This window comes from Molossus molossus, unplaced genomic scaffold (genome assembly GCF_014108415.1).
Source record: "Molossus molossus isolate mMolMol1 unplaced genomic scaffold, mMolMol1.p scaffold_m16_p_10, whole genome shotgun sequence".
Classification (NCBI taxonomy): domain Eukaryota; kingdom Metazoa; phylum Chordata; class Mammalia; order Chiroptera; family Molossidae; genus Molossus; species Molossus molossus.
This window is the reverse complement of record NW_023425345.1, coordinates 79,036,154-79,053,693: the sequence shown is the minus strand read 5'-3', so window position 1 is coordinate 79,053,693 and position 17,540 is coordinate 79,036,154. Positions and strand designations below refer to the sequence as shown.

Below are 17,540 nucleotides of genomic sequence, written 5' to 3'. Positions count from 1 at the left end.
ACATCACCATCTTCTACCCTCAGTTCCTAACAAGACTACTGTCTTCTCCAATATTACTTTTCCCTTTGTTTTGACTTGTCTGAAGTTAAATATAGCTCTGGGACTGCCTCCCCTGGTTCGAAACGATCACTTACTAGATAGCAGTACAGAGGCATTTCTCTGTGATACCTGTCAGGACCCAGTACAACATTCCAGAGTTCTTGGTTTGTGCATTTCAGTAAGCGTCCCTTTCTCTTCCTCACTTCTATTTTGCTGCATTGGCTATGCCCTTTATGTTTTGTCTGTTGGTTGAAGCCACACTCGAGGCAAGTATTATCTTAAAAGATGCATGTAAAGTGTCTTTCTGTTTAGAAATTACCTCAAGCTATCCATTTCTTTGACAGGTACACATTCACAGGGATTTATACATTTGAATCACTAGTGAAAATCATTGCAAGAGGTTTCTGCATAGACGGTTTTACCTTTTTACGGGATCCATGGAACTGGTTAGATTTCAGTGTCATCATGATGGCGTAAGTTCTCTGCTTACTTTTTGTTGTTCTGGGTGTTTGTATGGTAGTGTAAGTGTGAGTTTGTGGACACGGTTGTATGAGGGATCAATGGATAGCTATGTAAGGCCGTATAGGTTTATGCCTGTGATTCTTGTTTGTGAAGGTCTCTTGTTCGGGCAATGATAGAGGATTTATATGGGAGAAGGTAATCAAAGGCTTTATAGTTAGGAGAGAAAGTAGGAAGTGATTTCCCAAAGACACTCTGTTATATTTTCTTCCCACTCATAACATTGACCATAGTTCACACATTTATCATGTAGGGGGCCTCAGTGAAGACTTGAAATTTCATAGGTGTAAACCTTAAACTGAAAATTAGTTTCCTGGGTATATTTTATCACATGTAATTTCATGAGGCTGGCCAGATGTTGCAGACTTCAGGGAACATTTTAGAATCAAAACACAAGCAAACTGGTTGATTTCTAAAGAATTACTGACTAGAACTTCAAACTATTGCTAGAGAACAGTATAGCTCCACAGTGGTATGCTAGTTGTTCTTGGTAATTTCTGTTGTTATAACAATGAAAATACGTCTCTGGGAAACTTAGCTGATGATAGAAGAGTTATAGCAAACTTTATTTTTATTTCCAGGTTGGGAAAGCACTTGGTGGTTTTGTAGGAGATTAGGGTGTTGTATAGATTGTATGTGAGTTTGGGTGTGTGCGTGCAGATGTGTAAGAGATTGAGTGTATCATGGGTCTGAACATCAGATAGAAAGATGTTTCATCTGTAAAATGTGAATGAATGATATGCATTGAATATTTAAAACTGAAACTTTGACTTTCTGTTGTATTAAGGCAATTTTTAGCTTTCTAACATTATGAAAATGAACACCTTCGTGTTCATTTGAAATTTAAGTGTTCTTACTTGGCACAGAGCTGGTGATAAAATGGGCACTTAGCATAATATTTTATTTGCTCTGATCTCATGATCTGGATTTTCCTGAGCTCCACTTTTGTATGTCACAGGCTAAAACTTCATCTGTGGGCATAAGTGCAAAGAGATGCATACAACTTTTGGATAAGTCATATATACGGACATTTAGGCATTTTTGCCATTGTCAGCTAAGGAGTTATTTTAATGAGTATTTGTTTTTATGGGGCTCTTTCTACCGAAATTTGTCTTCTTTTCCTAAGAGATTGTTCACAAAACTTGAGACATAAGCCTTTGACACTTCCCGGTTTTCCTTTTTATTAAAAAAAAAGTGAATCACCCAAGGAGGAGTCATTCTGATTCAGTTCTGCACATCACAATGCTGATTAAGAGAATAAGCCCTGGGAATATCTTGATTGTATCAGTTCTTTCAAATATACTTTTAAATTCTCCTTGCCCAATTAAAAAAAAAAAAAAAAAAGTGTTCCTTAAATGTTTATATTCTGAAACTTTTCTTTTTCAAGGAAAAAAAATGAAATCATAGCTTGTATATAAGACCCTTTCTTTCCCCCCATTCTCAAACCCTCGCCCAGTGGTACCATTACAAGTTAACTTTGGTTTGATTCTGCAGGTATATAACAGAGTTTGTAAACCTAGGCAATGTTTCAGCTCTGCGCACTTTCAGGGTACTGAGGGCTTTGAAAACTATTTCGGTAATCCCAGGTAAGATGGCCCGGGGTTGGTGTTAGGTGTTGGGTTAGGGCCCTGACGTGACGTATTGTACTTTTTGTTTTGTTGTGGTTTTGTTTTTTTCCTTTGGTGTTTGTGTTTGTGTCTGTGTTTGTCATTTGTGTCTGTGTGTGACCTCCCTTACTACAGATATGTGACAGAGTTTGTGGACCTGGGCAATGTCTCAGCGCTGAGAACATTCAGGGTTCTCCGAGCTTTGAAAACTATCTCTGTAATTCCAGGTGAGAAAATTTAAACACAAGACTGACTTTGCCTCATCTTCTCTTTCCCCTCCATTCATTTGTCCACCGCATTCTAAACCGGTGTCAGCATATTTGCTATGGCCTTGCATTCGCATGTTTTTACTGGGAGACACTCTTTGGAATGGCCCTTTGGTCCTTAGACACTTTCTCCAACAGTGCTTGCCGGGCATGCAGCCCCCATTCCATCCATGCTTTTGAAAAAGCACGTGCTTAAGAATCACTTGGATCTCACAGTATCTGGAAAAATTGTCACAGAGCTAAGCTGTTTCTTTGAATATAAATTGTTTGCTTTCTGGCCTCATGGAATTACAGTAACTCTAATATTCACCATCATTCCATTGCTTGTGATTTCTAGGCTTCCTATCGCATGGTTTGCTGATGGGATGTTACTCGAAGAATTGCACTTTCACTGTTACAGCATTAATGGGATTATTTAATCGCATAAGAGACCTACCCAGTTAACTAGTCCAGAATTATAGACAAATTTAAGAGCCTTTGAGTTAGTGAACTGAACCTTAACAATTAGTTTACACCTTCTGTTGCTTTCTGTTTCACTAATAAGAACCAATAGACATATATTCACAGACCATTCTCGAACATAAATTCTAATGAACGCTTATGCAGGTGCGTAAAAAAAATCAAAGGTAAGATAAAATTCATCTGAAGGTATGGACAAACAAAAAGTATAAACATTTTAGAAGAAAAAGAAGGAAACAGTGGGTGGTTAAAAGGTTGTTTTCAGTCCTGGTTGACTTAGCCTAGTAGTTCTTAACCTTTTAAAGGTTTTGGATCCTTTTGAGAATCAGATCAAAGTTCACAGACACCCTCAACCCCCTCGAAACCCATCTATAGACCCCAGGTTAAAATCCCTTAATTTAGTTTAAATCCTTGCTATCTGGTAGTAGTAAACTATCTTTTTAAACACCAGGCTTGACATCTAGTAGGAAAGATATTTTCATTAGTCTTATGAGCCTAGGATACACTGGCAGTAACATGGCAGAAGTCAAGACTATATTTTGCCGATTGGACTTTGGTTGTGTTCAGGCAAGAGACCAGACTTCCCATTGCACTTTTGTAGAAACAAGGACATGAAGAACAGAGGCATCCTATTCCTGGCATCACATGGTTCTTCCCCTTGTGGCTGACTCAGAAACATTTCTCTCTTTCCCCACTTTTAAAATCGAAATATGAGGTATCAGAGGGAAACAAAGGTTGAATCCTGGAGGGGACAGATATAGAATGTGGCTTAACGAGAACCCCAAGGAAGGTAAACCCCAGTTTCTCCATTTATAAATTTGGGCCATGAAGTGGGCCGGTAATAGAGCCCTACTAAAAATGAGTTCCTTTATTTTTAGCAATGGTAGCTTATCAATAGAGTTTGGGTATCAGTTGGAGTATACCCTTCTTGGCAAAAAACTACAACCCTGACTTACCAAGGTTCCTAGCCATTTTAAATTCATTTGACAGAAAGCCCAGCTCATTCTCCAGGCAGCCTCCCACAGTTCATTGATGGTGGCCTAATCTGTAGGAAGGCCTTGTCTTATTTTTTTAAGGCATCTGGAGCACCAAGTCTTTACTTCTCTTTTTCCTTTGGTCTCTCTGCTCCTGTGGCCTCTTTTTAAATATGATCCCGTGTTTTCTGCTCACTTCCCCCAGCATACTCCGCAAGGCATCTGTCTCTTTATGTTCTTGTGATCTCAGAACTTCTCTTCCAGAATTAAATTGGAAAGCTGTGTTCTGTTCACTAACTAGGGCAGCAGATGCTATCTCTGGTCTAGCTTTTAGCTTCTGTCTCTGTGCTATATGGTTAATTTCTGACCACAGCATTACTGCCAGATTGCTTTTGACTGAGGTCCCATTGTCCATCCTTAATATTCCAGTACTATATATGTAAATAAACACAGTCCCTGGCCCATAGCAGTGCTCCATAAATGTCTGTAGTAATAGCAGCTATTATTATAAAGAAGAAACCTAAAATTAAAAAAAAGATTTGTATCAAGAATTAAACATCAGCTTTATAGTTTGAAATAGACTTCTGGATTTCTACGTCTGGAAGCACCCCAAATGAGCTGGCTTTAGGAGGTTAACTGAGATGGAAAGTAACTTTTAAGGGATAATATTTCCGTTTCCCAGAGTACTTACCCAGCTCACCTGGGCTGACCCTGTCCTGCCTCTGAGCATCTTTGGTAGATATTCTGAATGTGTCAGGGCTGCTAGGACTCCTGGAAGATCGGAGAGGACAGTGCATCAGTGAGCTCCAGCCTTTTGTATAAGAGAAGCTTTGATTTAGAGCTGCCTTTTAGCTTAGAAAAGACCCAACCCACATTCTGACCCTTTTGTTTGCTCACCCAAGACCTGGATATGTGTCATTCATGTTTCCATTTTGCTTCAGAGGACTTGACTTGGAGAACAGACACACAAACTCTGTGCTAAAACTTACAGAAAGAGACCCTTTCCAAAAATCTGGAATTTGCCAGATTTAACTTGATATTAAAGTGTTCTGTGTAGAAATGTATATGTCTTAAAACTTAGTTTTCACTTATATTTATCTAGGACCTGCATGAACTTCTGATTTTCTTCTTCTGCATGCTTCCACTATGTGCACAAGACTGACAGGCCCGACAGCAGAGCAGAAATCTCAAAGCAGGTTTTTCTTAGAGAATATCACTTAATGGTGTGAATAGAACCAGTCAGGAGGGCTCACTTACCAGTTCCTTTTCATTTCCATCATTTAAATGGCTCCACAAAAGCACTGTCTTCTCTTTTTGTCAGCATCGATTTAATATCATTTTGTTCTCTTTACAGTTGAGATTCCTTGATTATTTCTCTTGGGTTTTTCATTTCTCTGCTTTCATTTCTGTTACTTTCTCTCTTTACCTATGAGATCTAAGAAGAAGCAGGAAGAATGATGGGCCTTTGCCCACCCCAGAATTTGCATTTAAAGAAGCATTTTCTTTAAATGTACATATTATGAAAATGGCATCTTCTAGTGAAGGGAGATAGAAAGTGTTTTAAGACTATATTTAGGCTCATTGTTTCTTAGTGGTCCTAAGTGGACAAACACTGAAGACAAACAGGATCTCACTTGACCTACCTTTGAGAGCTAGTTGAGTTTTTGTCAGACTTTGTGATTTTATTCTGGTCTTCAGTAAATAAATCTATGGCCCTCACATCTCTCCCAAATTACTCTTCATCTGAAGAACCTTCAAGAGCTATCCTTGTGAGGATTTAATCTACAGCAGGAAAGTTGACCTAGCACTTGTCTGGACCAATGCAGACTTTGGGAATTGATTGGGGAACTTTTCTTTTCCCTGGGGTGAGCCACTGCTTGTCACTGCTATTAAGGCCTGTTCCCATGTTAATTTTGTAGGAGAATTAGCTCACGTTACTTAAGCCTAGTTAGATTTCTCAATCTGAGCCACAAACTAGGAAATATAAATGTACTTTATTTATAATCTAGCATCACCATGGTGGAAGATTTTGATCCCAGTATACATGGCTTATTTCCCTAGACTAAACATAATGGGTCATTGTAGTGGCTTCACCTACTTCTCAAAATTCATTACATGTCTGGATTCCTCTCAGGTAGCTGACCTTTCTGTACATTGGGTCCAGCTGCCTTTCCTTGATCTATTATAAATGTAAATATATTAACTGCTCTGCTCAGACATCCCAGTGCTAGTTAGTTATTGTTAGCCTTTTCCAAGAGTTCTTGCTGTCCAATTTGCCCCCACGTGGCTTCTGTTGCACACTCTGTTGTGTAGGAGTTATTTGAAGGAGCATTCTGCTCTGTTTTGGATCATCAGTTTTCAGTCAGTATCTTGCTTGTTCTGGTATGTAAGCCAATGGAAGAAGCAAGACAGCTTGTCTTCATAGACAGAATAGTGCCAGTCTCCATTCTTGTACATATCAGGTCAGGAATTCTACCAGCAGCTTCTTGCCTTTATTGACCTGTGTTGGTGGTAGCAGGGAGCACTTTTGCTTGGCTGCATTTACTAATATGTGGCAGCCACTGCTGGCAAGACTTGAGTTTAAGAAATGCATTGATGGCATCATCTCCATAAATTGGCATTGATGTCTATAAACATGGTTGTTTGCAATTACCAACCCTAATGGAAGGAAGAAGAGTCTTGGCTGAGGTCATTTCATAATCCAATGACTATTTATATTTAATATTGCTGTGTAATCGAGTGCCAACCTTGACCTGCAAGCATTAAACCACATCACCTTCTTCCTGTACCTTCCTCTGATTTTCTCCTAGCAATCTGGGTGAGAATCTTGGAGAGCAAACTTTTTAGATGGCCATAGTTAGTGTTATTTAGTGATTATTCTTGCTTAATTAAGATTTGTTTCTCTGAGCCCCTCTGAAGTATAAATAGTTGAATACAATTTCCAACCTAAGTTTCTACTTTAAACTTCTTGAAAGCTGAAAGATCTCTCACCAAGGAGTTGACATATACCTTAGATTTTCAAGTAAAACACTTGAAGAAAAAATTGTTTACACCTTTCTGGACTCGTGTTTATAGATTTCTTCAGCAATGACATCTGGTTTATGGAGAAGAGCTGTTAACAACCAGCTGATTGAATGTTTAGGTCCATCCCCAGGAAAGTGATGAGTTCTGTGTATGGTTGGTGTATTAGTTGAGCATTTCTGCTTGCAGGATACAGACGTACTTCAAGGGATCTAAGGGCTGGGACATTTGGGGGTTTTTGGAAGCCAGTGAAACAAAATGTGGAGATAGAAAGCACTTTGTCTTCCTTCCTCTTTCTTCTCACCGTGTGGCTATTTCCTTTTTCTATCTCTAGCATACTAACTTTCTTTACTTCTCAGATGTATCCTGATATAATGACAGAATATGGCTACCACTTAGCTCCCAAATTTATGTTAAAAGACTACTGGACTGTCTCTTGTCCTATTCCAAATTCCTGGAGGAAAAGATCTGGATTTAAGTCAGATGTCTACACTGTCATTTATAACTACTAATAGAAGGTCACTTCCTACAAACAAGGTTGCTGGGGGGAAAAAAAACAAAAACAAAACCAAGGTTGCTGAAAGCCCACCCTATGGAACAGGGGATAGTTTGAGCTTCTGGCCAGGAATTTCCTATTACATGGGCTTGGATGGAGCTGTCCAGAGAGTTTCCAGCCCAGGAAAATCAGATTAGACTCATGCTAAACTGTATGGTTTTATCTCCAATTTATATCAAAATGCATTGGTTTGAGTATTGCTGTTGTTTTTTTTTAATGTTCTTATTGATTTTTTTTTACAGAGAGAGGAAAGGAGAGAGAGATAAAAACATCGATGTGAGAGAGAAACATTGATCGGCTGCCTCCTGCATGCCTGGGGATCGAGCCTGCAACTGGAGCATGTGCCCTGACTGGGCGGGAGTCAAACCTTGACCTCTCAGTCCATGGGACGATGCTCAACCCACTGAGCCACACTGGCCGGGCAGTTTTGACTATTTTGTATTATTATATACTTGTTACCTGTACAAATGGCGACTTACAGCTCATTTCTCAATGTATTTAAAATAGAAATAGAAAAGGCCTTGAACCATCATCTGGTGTTCAGATAGGTGATTATCTGAACCATTCAGGAGAAATGGCTGTATAAACACTATAGAAAGAAGTCCAGGAAAAGAAACTCAACAACCATTCTTCAGTGACCTATTCAACTATTTTTTTTTAAATCACTCTTTGACTCTGAAAACAGAAATACACGATTTTAGGAGCATAGAATTGAATTATTGACCCAGTATAGACCTGCCCCAATCCAGCCACATATAATGAAGGACGTTTCTATTACTCAGAAATTTATGGAAATAAGTTCTATAACACTGGAATAATTTTTACTTCTTTATGCCTTCCTTCCTTTTTATACCACCAATACCATCTTATTTAGCTCTGTGATTATGATACAGTTTCCTAGGGCCTTAGGAATAGAGGAATGAAATTTCGACTGCTTAATCTCAAACAGATATTTCTGTCCTATTTTAAAAGACTTTTAGAGAAGATTCTTCAGCTCTCCTCCACTGCCCACTGCCATGTATTCCTGTGTTTATCCACATTTTGTGTATGAGAAAATGAGATGGAAGGGTGTTCTGAAACACAGTGGATCATAAATAGTGGCTGAGCCAGGGCTAGAATTCCTGCTTTCTGATTCCCTATCTGCTGTTCTTTCTGCACAGCCCTGTGAAGAGAAAAGGAATCAGGTTTGCCTTGTGTCCTGGAGCCCAGGCAATCCTTTCTAATCTCTTTGGTGCGACATGTAAGAAAGCAAGGGGCCCTGCACACTTTGTCTCTACAGTCTAACTCTTGGCTTTTTTTCCCTTTAACTTCTCTTAGATCCCTTTCAGGATATATGTGTGAGAGGAAAGAAAATTTCTCATTCATTTACTCTTTCAATAAAAAGTATTATGTGCCTGCTTTATGCCAGGCTCATTACTACTGTTGGACTCAGATAGAAATTCTATTTGACTCAACTTTGAAAATTCTAGGTGGTTGCTTGCAAAAGAAGAGTCATGTTCATGTCACCCATTAGACCATCATCATATAAGGTTGGCCATGCAGTGTCATTATCCCAATCATATCTCTCTGAGGAGGGCAACATGTGTATAATAGTGATAGCTAACAAGTGTTAAGTGCCACATACTGTAATGGATATTTTGCATTCATTATCCTAATTTAAACTTCACAACAATCCATTGAGGTCGGTATTGTAAATATCTTTATAGATGAGTAAACAGGTTCAGACAAAAATGGTTAACATTTACGTCATTTACTATGTACCAGATGCTGTGTTAAGTGTTTGTATGCGTTATGCTTGATCCTCACAACAGCCCTATGATATTCAACTATAATTATCCCCATTTTAATGATGAAAAATATGATATTCCAAGAGATTAGTTTTTTTGCTTAGGTCATATAAGTAAGTAGTATAACTTGGTTTAGACTAGTAATTATCTATCCAGCCTCATACTTCAACACCAGGATAGGGATTTACCTTGTATTTTCATCCAATATTCTTGTCTTCAGAAGTAGATCAGCGATGAGACACCTCTTGAGGCCCATGTGTTAGGACTGTGTCTGCCCCCTGCCCAGTTGATGCATTGGTGCCCCAGGAGTGCTCAGTGCTTTGCTGGCCATGTCCTGTGGATAGTCTGAGGTCTGGCAATGCCCAGGAGAGCCATGTAGACAGACTCAATTCTGACCCAAACATCATGAACCCACAACCATATTTTTTTGTGTCTCTGATCACTGATCTTTCCCTGTACAGTTGAGAAATATGCCTCCAGATTCGAATTTGAACCACTAGCTTGCATTTAAACATCAGATTCAAGTAGGTTATTTATTTATTTATTTATTCATTTATTTATTTATTTATTTTTCTAGGGCAGTAAAAGGTTAGTTGCAGAGAACAGGGCACATATGTGATAACAGAGAAGGCGTATTTTTAAATGGAAAGATAAACCATAAATACTCATTCGATAATAATTAACCCTTTCAACACAGAGCTCTTGGGAAAAATCATTGTACCTTCTCACTTTATTACTGGCTTTTAAACCTCCAGTAGTTCTTTTTCCAACCAGGAAGCCTCCTCAATTCCTGGTTTTTCCACTTGTTTATTCAGCTAATATTTACCGAGTACCTGCTGTGAGCTAGGAAGTATAGATGTAGCTGTGAGCAATGCTGCAGAGGAAAGTATAAGGTGCTATTAAGATACTACTAATAATGGGGAAGGGAGAAGAGTTGTAAAGTTAGGGAAGGCTTTCTGGGGGAACTGATATTCGGGCTGAGACCAGAAGGATGAACGGGAGTTAGACAGGGAGGACAAAGGAACGGAAGGAAGCATTCCAGGCAGGGGACTAGCACATGTGAAAGCCCTGACGCAAGTGAAAGCTTGACTCATTCACGAGCTGAGAAGCAGTCAGAGACAGGACAGTGCTTCCAGGAAGAAAAGAGCCACATGTTGGAGAAGGAACATTTTTTTCTTTTTAAAAATTAGTGGCTTAAAAATTGATACATCTGGGAAAATTGATAATATTGCTGCCCCATTGTTATTCTATGGTATAAAAGGGTGTTTCTAGGGTGGTACTGTGGGGAGGAGTAGAAGCCAGTAGCTAAAGGTTGGGGGGTTGGGGGAGGTGGGGTTGTTACGGGGTGACTCTGATTCTGCGGGTTCTGTCTCCTCAGGCCTGAAGACCATTGTGGGTGCCCTAATTCAGTCCGTGAAGAAGCTGTCAGATGTGATGATCCTGACAGTGTTCTGCCTGAGTGTTTTTGCCTTGATCGGGCTGCAGCTGTTCATGGGAAACCTGCGAAACAAGTGTGTTGTGTGGCCCATAAACTTCAATGAGAGCTATCTTGAAAATGGCACCAAAGGCTTTGATTGGGAAGAATATATCAACAATAAAAGTAGGTGGCTCCTTCTCTGCAAGAGGAGAAAGAAAAATCTATCTCTAGTTTACATGGTCAGAAGCCACCACTGGGCTTTTAAAAGGTAGTTGGGGCCAGAGAGTAATGCCAGTGCTACTCGAAGTAGCCTTGTGAAGAAGGTATTTCCTTTCCTCGAGGTAGGATTGTGTGCAGAAGCTCTTAAACATCAGCCCTTTCTCCCCTTCTCTCTCTCTTCAAAACCAAAAATGAAACATTTAGCTTTGTCACATATACCCTTAAACTTTTACTTTGAAAATCAGGCTTAGTAGCTTGATAGAAATCCTTTTTTTGTAGATGGGTTGCCTAAGATATTTAAACATTTGGTCCAGAATATACCTAGTAAGCTTTCTTAATACTTACAAGGCCTCAATAATTGATCTGGTCTAGGGAGTCAGGTCATCTCAAAGGTACCATTTGATCCTATTACAGTTAAGGAGTTTTAATGATTTTATTTCAGGAACCAAAGCACTTGGGTCTTACATCAAGGAACATTTGGTGTAGAAGTACTTTTATGAAGTGATGGGGAAAAATTAACAATATCGCTGTTAGTTACTCTTGAGGAAATAAAGGCAGTTAAGTAGAAAAGAAAACATTGCAAAGGGAATTTCAGGAACACATGCAGTTAAGGGGAACGTGCCTTCCAATTTAATATAGGACATGGTAACTAGTGATCAGTGAGGATTTCTAACTTTTCTATGGTAAAGAAAAGTCATAAGGATAGAAGGATAAAGTTGTATAAAGGGGTAAAGAATCAGAAAACCCTCTTAGACTCCTTTGATTTAAGTATTGGAACCTGGCATACAGATTTGAAGAACGAGTAGAAGTTGGGTGTCTGTGAAAGAATATTGTACAAAGGGTTTTAGGGTAGTGCTTTTAATTTTTGAATAAGGAAATAATTTTTGTCAGGTTTCATACATGTCAGAAAATATTCATATGAGCTAAAATCAGTAACTGTTTTTGCTGGGACTAGTTAGGAACAGTGTAATCTTATTTTCTCATTCACTTAAAACTGCCTATTCATTTCCTGCCTCTTCAAACTTTTCTAGCAAATTTTTACACAGTTCCTGGCATGCTAGAGCCTCTACTCTGTGGGAACAGTTCTGATGCTGGGTAAGTAGCTCATCTAATTTTATTCTCCTCCCTTAAAATAATGTTTCAGATGAAAAGGGCAATAGTTTCACTTTTCTTTGTGCTCATATAGTAGACCCTAATTGTATGTAACTTATTAAGTCTATTTTCTTTAAAAATTGACCTGGCTACTTTGTTTTTTTCCTCTTTTTCTTCTTTCTTTCTTCCTTTCTTCCTTCCTTTCCTTTTCTTTTCTTTTCTTTTCTTTTCTTTTCTTTTCTTTTCTTTTCTTTTCTTTTCTTTTCTTTTCTTTTCTTTTCTTTTCTTTTTTAATTTCCATTTGTTGACCTGGCTCTGTAGATGGTTATTTATTATCTCCAAGGTCATAGAGATGACTTACAGCTGATGCAGACTATGTTGAAAAGTCCTGAACTTCCCTTTCTTTCCTCAGGCAATGCCCAGAAGGATACCAGTGTATGAAGGCAGGAAGGAACCCCAACTATGGTTACACAAGCTTTGACACTTTCAGCTGGGCTTTCTTGGCATTATTTCGCCTTATGACCCAGGACTATTGGGAAAACTTATACCAATTGGTAATACATCTTTTTCAAGTGCTACCACTTTTTTGTTGTTGTTGTTAATAGAGTTTGCAAAAGGATCTGTGGGGCAGGGCACATTCTGTATAAGAAACCTTTAGTGAGCCTGGCCGCTGTGGCTCAGCGGTTGAGCGTCTGTCCATGCACAAAGAAATCACTTGTTCAATTCCCAGTCAGGGCACATGCCCAGGTTGTGGGCCTAATTCCCTGTGGGGGGCATGCAGGAGGTGGTCAATCGATGTTCTCTCTCATCGATGTTTCTATCTCTCTCTCCCTCTCCCTTCCTTTCTCTCTAAAAATCAATAAAGGGGGAAAAAAGAAAAAGAAACCTTTAGTGACGACATTATGCAGTTATCTTAGGATGGTATTTCTCTGGTCTGTAAAATTAAGTGAATTCTTTTAGCTCTTGTCCCTGTTTCTTTAATTCTCAGTTATGTATAAGCTGTAAAGGCTCACAGCCTCTTGCCTGGCCTGGGAATCTGCTGTCTCTGCCTGCTTCTTATTGTTTCACCAAACTATCTACAGTATTTCTGCTTTTGGATTTTTGGGTTTAGGGCATCTTTTTAAGAAATATTAGTTAAACATTGTGCAGGGCACTGTGCAAGACATTATAAAGATGAGATTACCATTCACGAGGATCTTGGAGTCTAAATATATCAACATTTTTTAGATTTGTACCCTATTTGGACTTGTTCAAGCCAGTTTAAAAAAAAAAAAAAAAAAAAGGTCAGTACCATTCTATTGCACTATCTTGGTGACTGGGCAAGTCATTTAACTTAGCTGGTTGTGATAAAGAAGTTAGTCTAAGTAATTGCATAGTCTTCCAGCTTAGAAATTCTATGCTAATCTATCATTTTCTATTTGACTTTGGCATTTGATGATGTCATTTAGTTTGAGAATGAGAAGCATGTCCCCTCAGGCATGAAGGAACCTCTTTAAGAAAAGCTTCTAATTGAGACCCCCTAAGGAATTCTTACTTTCTGTTAGACAACCTAGAGTTCCCTCAGGTTCAAATCTTTCTTTTTTTTTTTCTTTATTGATTTTAGACAGAAAGGAAGGGAGAGGGAGGGAGAGACAGAAACATCAATGAGTGAGAACATCAATTGGCTGCCTCCTGCATACCCCCCACTGGGGATTTGGCCCACAACCTGGGCATGTGGCCTGACCGGGAATTGAACTGGCATCCTCTTGGTGCACGGGTCGATGCTCAACCACTGAGCCACCCCGGCTGGGCTCAAATCTTTCTTATGCAATATTTATGATTAATGTTAAATTTCATTAAATATTTGTAGTTGAAAAGAAGAAAGATGAAAACTAAGTAATAGTATTGATTGTAATTAAAAATAAGATGTAGGCCCACATAAACTAAAACCCAGTTGTTCTTTGATATTTATTTGCTTACTGCTAGTGAAAGGAATAGTCCTAGGACCATTCTTCCTTTTCCTTTTTTTCCCCATTATCCTTTATGTTGTATCCTTTTAAAAACCCATCCTATTACAAAAGGATAAGGAAGAATGTCACTCAAGATGGGGACTTCCTGTGACTTGGACCTGATCCCGGAGATGGAGTTTGTCTGTTCATACTCTTTGAGGGCCAATGGATAAATGAGCTAAAGTCTTGTATTCTTTTCTTATATTTGTTTTAGAACCAGCTGACAAAGTAAAATATAATTCTTAGCCTAGAGCATTTTTTCCTATAAAAACATTATATAAAAGGAATCTATTAGGAGTATTAGGAAATAGAAGAGGACTTCCTTTGCCACAATGAATGGGAAGTACTACTGACATTTACTATGAGTTGAGGATACGGGGGCCCTCAGCCATTGGGCATGCTGAGTGCTTTGCACTATGAAGGAGTACCTCTCAATGAAGGACTGTCCTATTCAAAATGCAGTAGTGACCCTACAGAAGAACATTAACCCACGAGTTGTTTTCAGTCTGGTTTATTTTATGCAAATGACTCTAAAAATGGTCTTTATCTTTGCAGACCTTACGAGCAGCTGGGAAAACGTACATGATCTTCTTTGTCTTGGTTATCTTTGTGGGTTCTTTCTATCTGGTGAACTTGATCTTGGCTGTGGTAGCCATGGCCTATGAAGAGCAGAATCAGGCAACACTGGAGGAGGCAGAGCAAAAAGAGGCTGAATTCAAAGCAATGTTGGAGCAACTTAAGAAGCAACAGGAAGAGGCACAGGTTGGTGATTAATTCTTTGCAACAGTCCTGCTTGCCAGATTACCATGACGAAGGCCCCGTATAATTGCCACTCCAATTGATCTCTTCTAGGCACATTGTCAAATAGAAGTTATTGATCTGATTAGAATACCCAATTAACAACTACACATGGTTGTTTCAATTATTTCATTTGCCTTAATGGTCAAATTGTTTGTTAATAGGGTCTTTTATTGAGTCTCTCAGCTGTCCAGTGTTCAGCTACCATGATAGCTGGGGCAGAAGGGCCAGAGGAGTTATGCAGTGCTGCATGTGCGCATAGCCTTTTTGTTGAGGAAAACTAGGCTTTCCTTCAGAGATTGTCTATGGTCTTAAAAAGTATTGATTGTAATTAAAAATAAGATGCAGGTAAAATAATAAAATAAAAATTGAAAAACAAATTTATAATCCCACCAACCTAACACTTAACTTTCTAATCCTTATCCAAACATACATGTATTTTATATTGGATCCATGGGTATAATATAGTTTCTAAGCATTTGTTTTCAGTGTTGCCCAGGAAAGATTGGCACCAAGAAGGCAGCCAAGTTCTTATCTGAGGTACTAGAGAATAAATCCTAAAGTTCTCACCATTGGATTCTGCTCTGATTACTTAGTGCTGTGTGCCACAATACAGATTCAACTAGGAAACGGACATAGCCAGGCCCTGGCCACAGTTTCCTGACTGGCTGGCTCTCCTTCCTCCTTTTCTCCTTCCTTTCCCTATCTGAGGGAAGGGAAATGATCGGCCCGAATTCCTTGGCTTTGGGTGGCTCCAGGTAATTTCTTCTGATCTGGTCCTGCTGTGGCTCCTTTCCTAGGCGGCTGCGATGGCCACTTCAGCAGGAACTGTCTCAGAAGATGCCATAGAAGAAGAAGGAGAAGAAGGAGGAGGCTCACCTCGGAGCTCATCTGAAATTTCTAAACTCAGTTCCAAGAGTGCTAAGGAAAGACGTAACAGGAGAAGGAAGAGGAAGCAAAAGGAGCTCTCTGAAGGAGAGGAAAAAGGGGATCCTGAGAAGGTGTTTAAGTCAGAGGCAGAAGATGGCATGAGGAAGAAGGGCTTTCGACTTCCCGACAACAGAATCGGGAGGAAATTTTCCATCATGAATCAGGTAAACTTTTTGCACTGGATCAAATAGCCTAAGAAACTCTGGTTTTCCTAATCTCATTTGATTCTCTTATACCCTTTGGCTTTACATTTTCCAGACCCATCCTGTATGCTCAGGCCTGCCTTTCCATGCTCCATGTTCTCCTCTAGGAGGAAGTGTCACCACTACATTAGGACCATCCTCTGCTTTAAAACCAGCCTAAAACAATGTGATGACCTTTGGCAGACTTACTTCAGCAGTAAAGTCTGTGTCTCACCATCAAGCCTACGTTCTAAAACATCAGGAAGAACTTTTCTTTCAGCATCTGAACATCAGAGTTTAGCACAAACACCTCTTTTAAAGAATTGCATATAACTGTAGATTTTTTAAAAAGTGATGAAACTCTTTAGGTCACCTTATTATTTTAAGTGTAGCAAGTTCTAGTAATTATTCTAGATATATAGTGTCATGCTGATAAATTAGCCTATAGTAGATTAAAAGCTTCCATTTTACCCAACTTCTTAATTTATTTACTTATTTATTATTTTTTTATCTTTATTGTTGAAAGTATTACAGATGTCCCCTCTTTTGCTCCCATTGACAACTTTGACAAATGGGGAAACTAAGACAAAAAGAAGGGGCAGACTTATGGGTAATTATTGAGCATTCTATTACTATAAATATCATCACATAACAGATATTTTTGAATTTCAAAGACCACCACCCAAATCCAATTCTTAGGCCATTTAATTCTTCATTTTAAAGAAATGCTAGAAAGTTTGTAAGATGTAGAACAGATTACAGTTGTTAGTTATGGCATTGTAGCCAGTGTCTTTTATTTCCCAGGGATGATTCATTGTCTCTCTCTCTCCCTTTTTATTTTTTATTTTTAGTCCTCACCCGAGGACATTTTTTTTTTTTTTTTTTGATATTTTGTTCAGATAGAGTGGGAGGGAGAGAGAGAGAGAAACATCGACGTGAAAGGGACACATCGAGTGGTTGCCACCCACACGACCCAACCAGGGCCAGGAACAAACTGCAACCGAGGCACATGCCCTTAGCGGGAACCGAACCCGGGTCTCTCCGGACTGCAGGCCGACGCTCTAACCGCTGAGCCAAACTGGCCAGGGCCTCTCTCTCCCTTTTTTAATTAATCCTCACTCGAGAATATGTTTATTGATCTTAGAGAGAGAGGAAGGGAGAGAGAAATATCGAAACTGAGAGAGACAAATCAGTTGCCTCCCATGTGTGCCCTAACCAGGGATCAAACCCACAACCTAGGTATGTGCCCTGATCAGGAATCGAACCTGCAACCTTTTTGGTGTATGGAATGATGCTCCAACCAACTGAACCGCCCAGCTGGGGCCATTGTGTCTCTTTTTTGCATCTCTCACCTTCCAGTTCAGTCTTTTGCTAGGCCTGTTCATTTTATCATAGCAAAATCTCTTGTGTCCATCCCTTTCTTTCTGTTATTATTAATCCGATCTGAGTTCAGACTTCTGTATTATTTTGTTCTTCTATAGTTACCCACTGCAGTTTCACTTCCTCTGGTCCTTCTCCTTCTTTTTTGTGTTTTATATACTGTCAGCAGATTGCTTCCTAACACACAGCTCTCGTTATTTATCACCAAGTAGTTATGGAGTGCCTACCATGGGTCAAGGATTATGCTAGATCCTAGAGATTAAAAGATGATTAAAACACTATCCCTGTCCTAGGAAGCTTACAGTG

At 39.2% G+C, this 17,540-nt stretch overlaps 1 protein-coding gene across 5 annotated transcripts in view; it reads left to right on the top strand.

The window, feature by feature from the left end:
- Positions 1-17,540, top strand: part of SCN8A (sodium voltage-gated channel alpha subunit 8) — a 184,698-nt gene that overhangs the window by 85,638 nt on the left and 81,520 nt on the right. For 3 of the 5 annotated variants that reach the window (XM_036252944.1, XM_036252942.1, XM_036252941.1), the window contains exons 5-11: positions 384-512; positions 2,301-2,392; positions 10,607-10,828; positions 11,896-11,959; positions 12,369-12,510; positions 14,500-14,706; positions 15,543-15,836. In XM_036252944.1, the coding sequence (XP_036108837.1) occupies positions 384-512; positions 2,301-2,392; positions 10,607-10,828; positions 11,896-11,959; positions 12,369-12,510; positions 14,500-14,706; positions 15,543-15,836 (1,150 nt within the window). Of the gene's footprint in view, positions 1-383; positions 513-2,052; positions 2,145-2,300; positions 2,393-10,606; positions 10,829-11,895; positions 11,960-12,368; positions 12,511-14,499; positions 14,707-15,542; positions 15,837-17,540 lie in introns of all 5 variants that reach the window. The other 2 variants (XM_036252945.1, XM_036252943.1) reach the window with 1 other exon arrangement.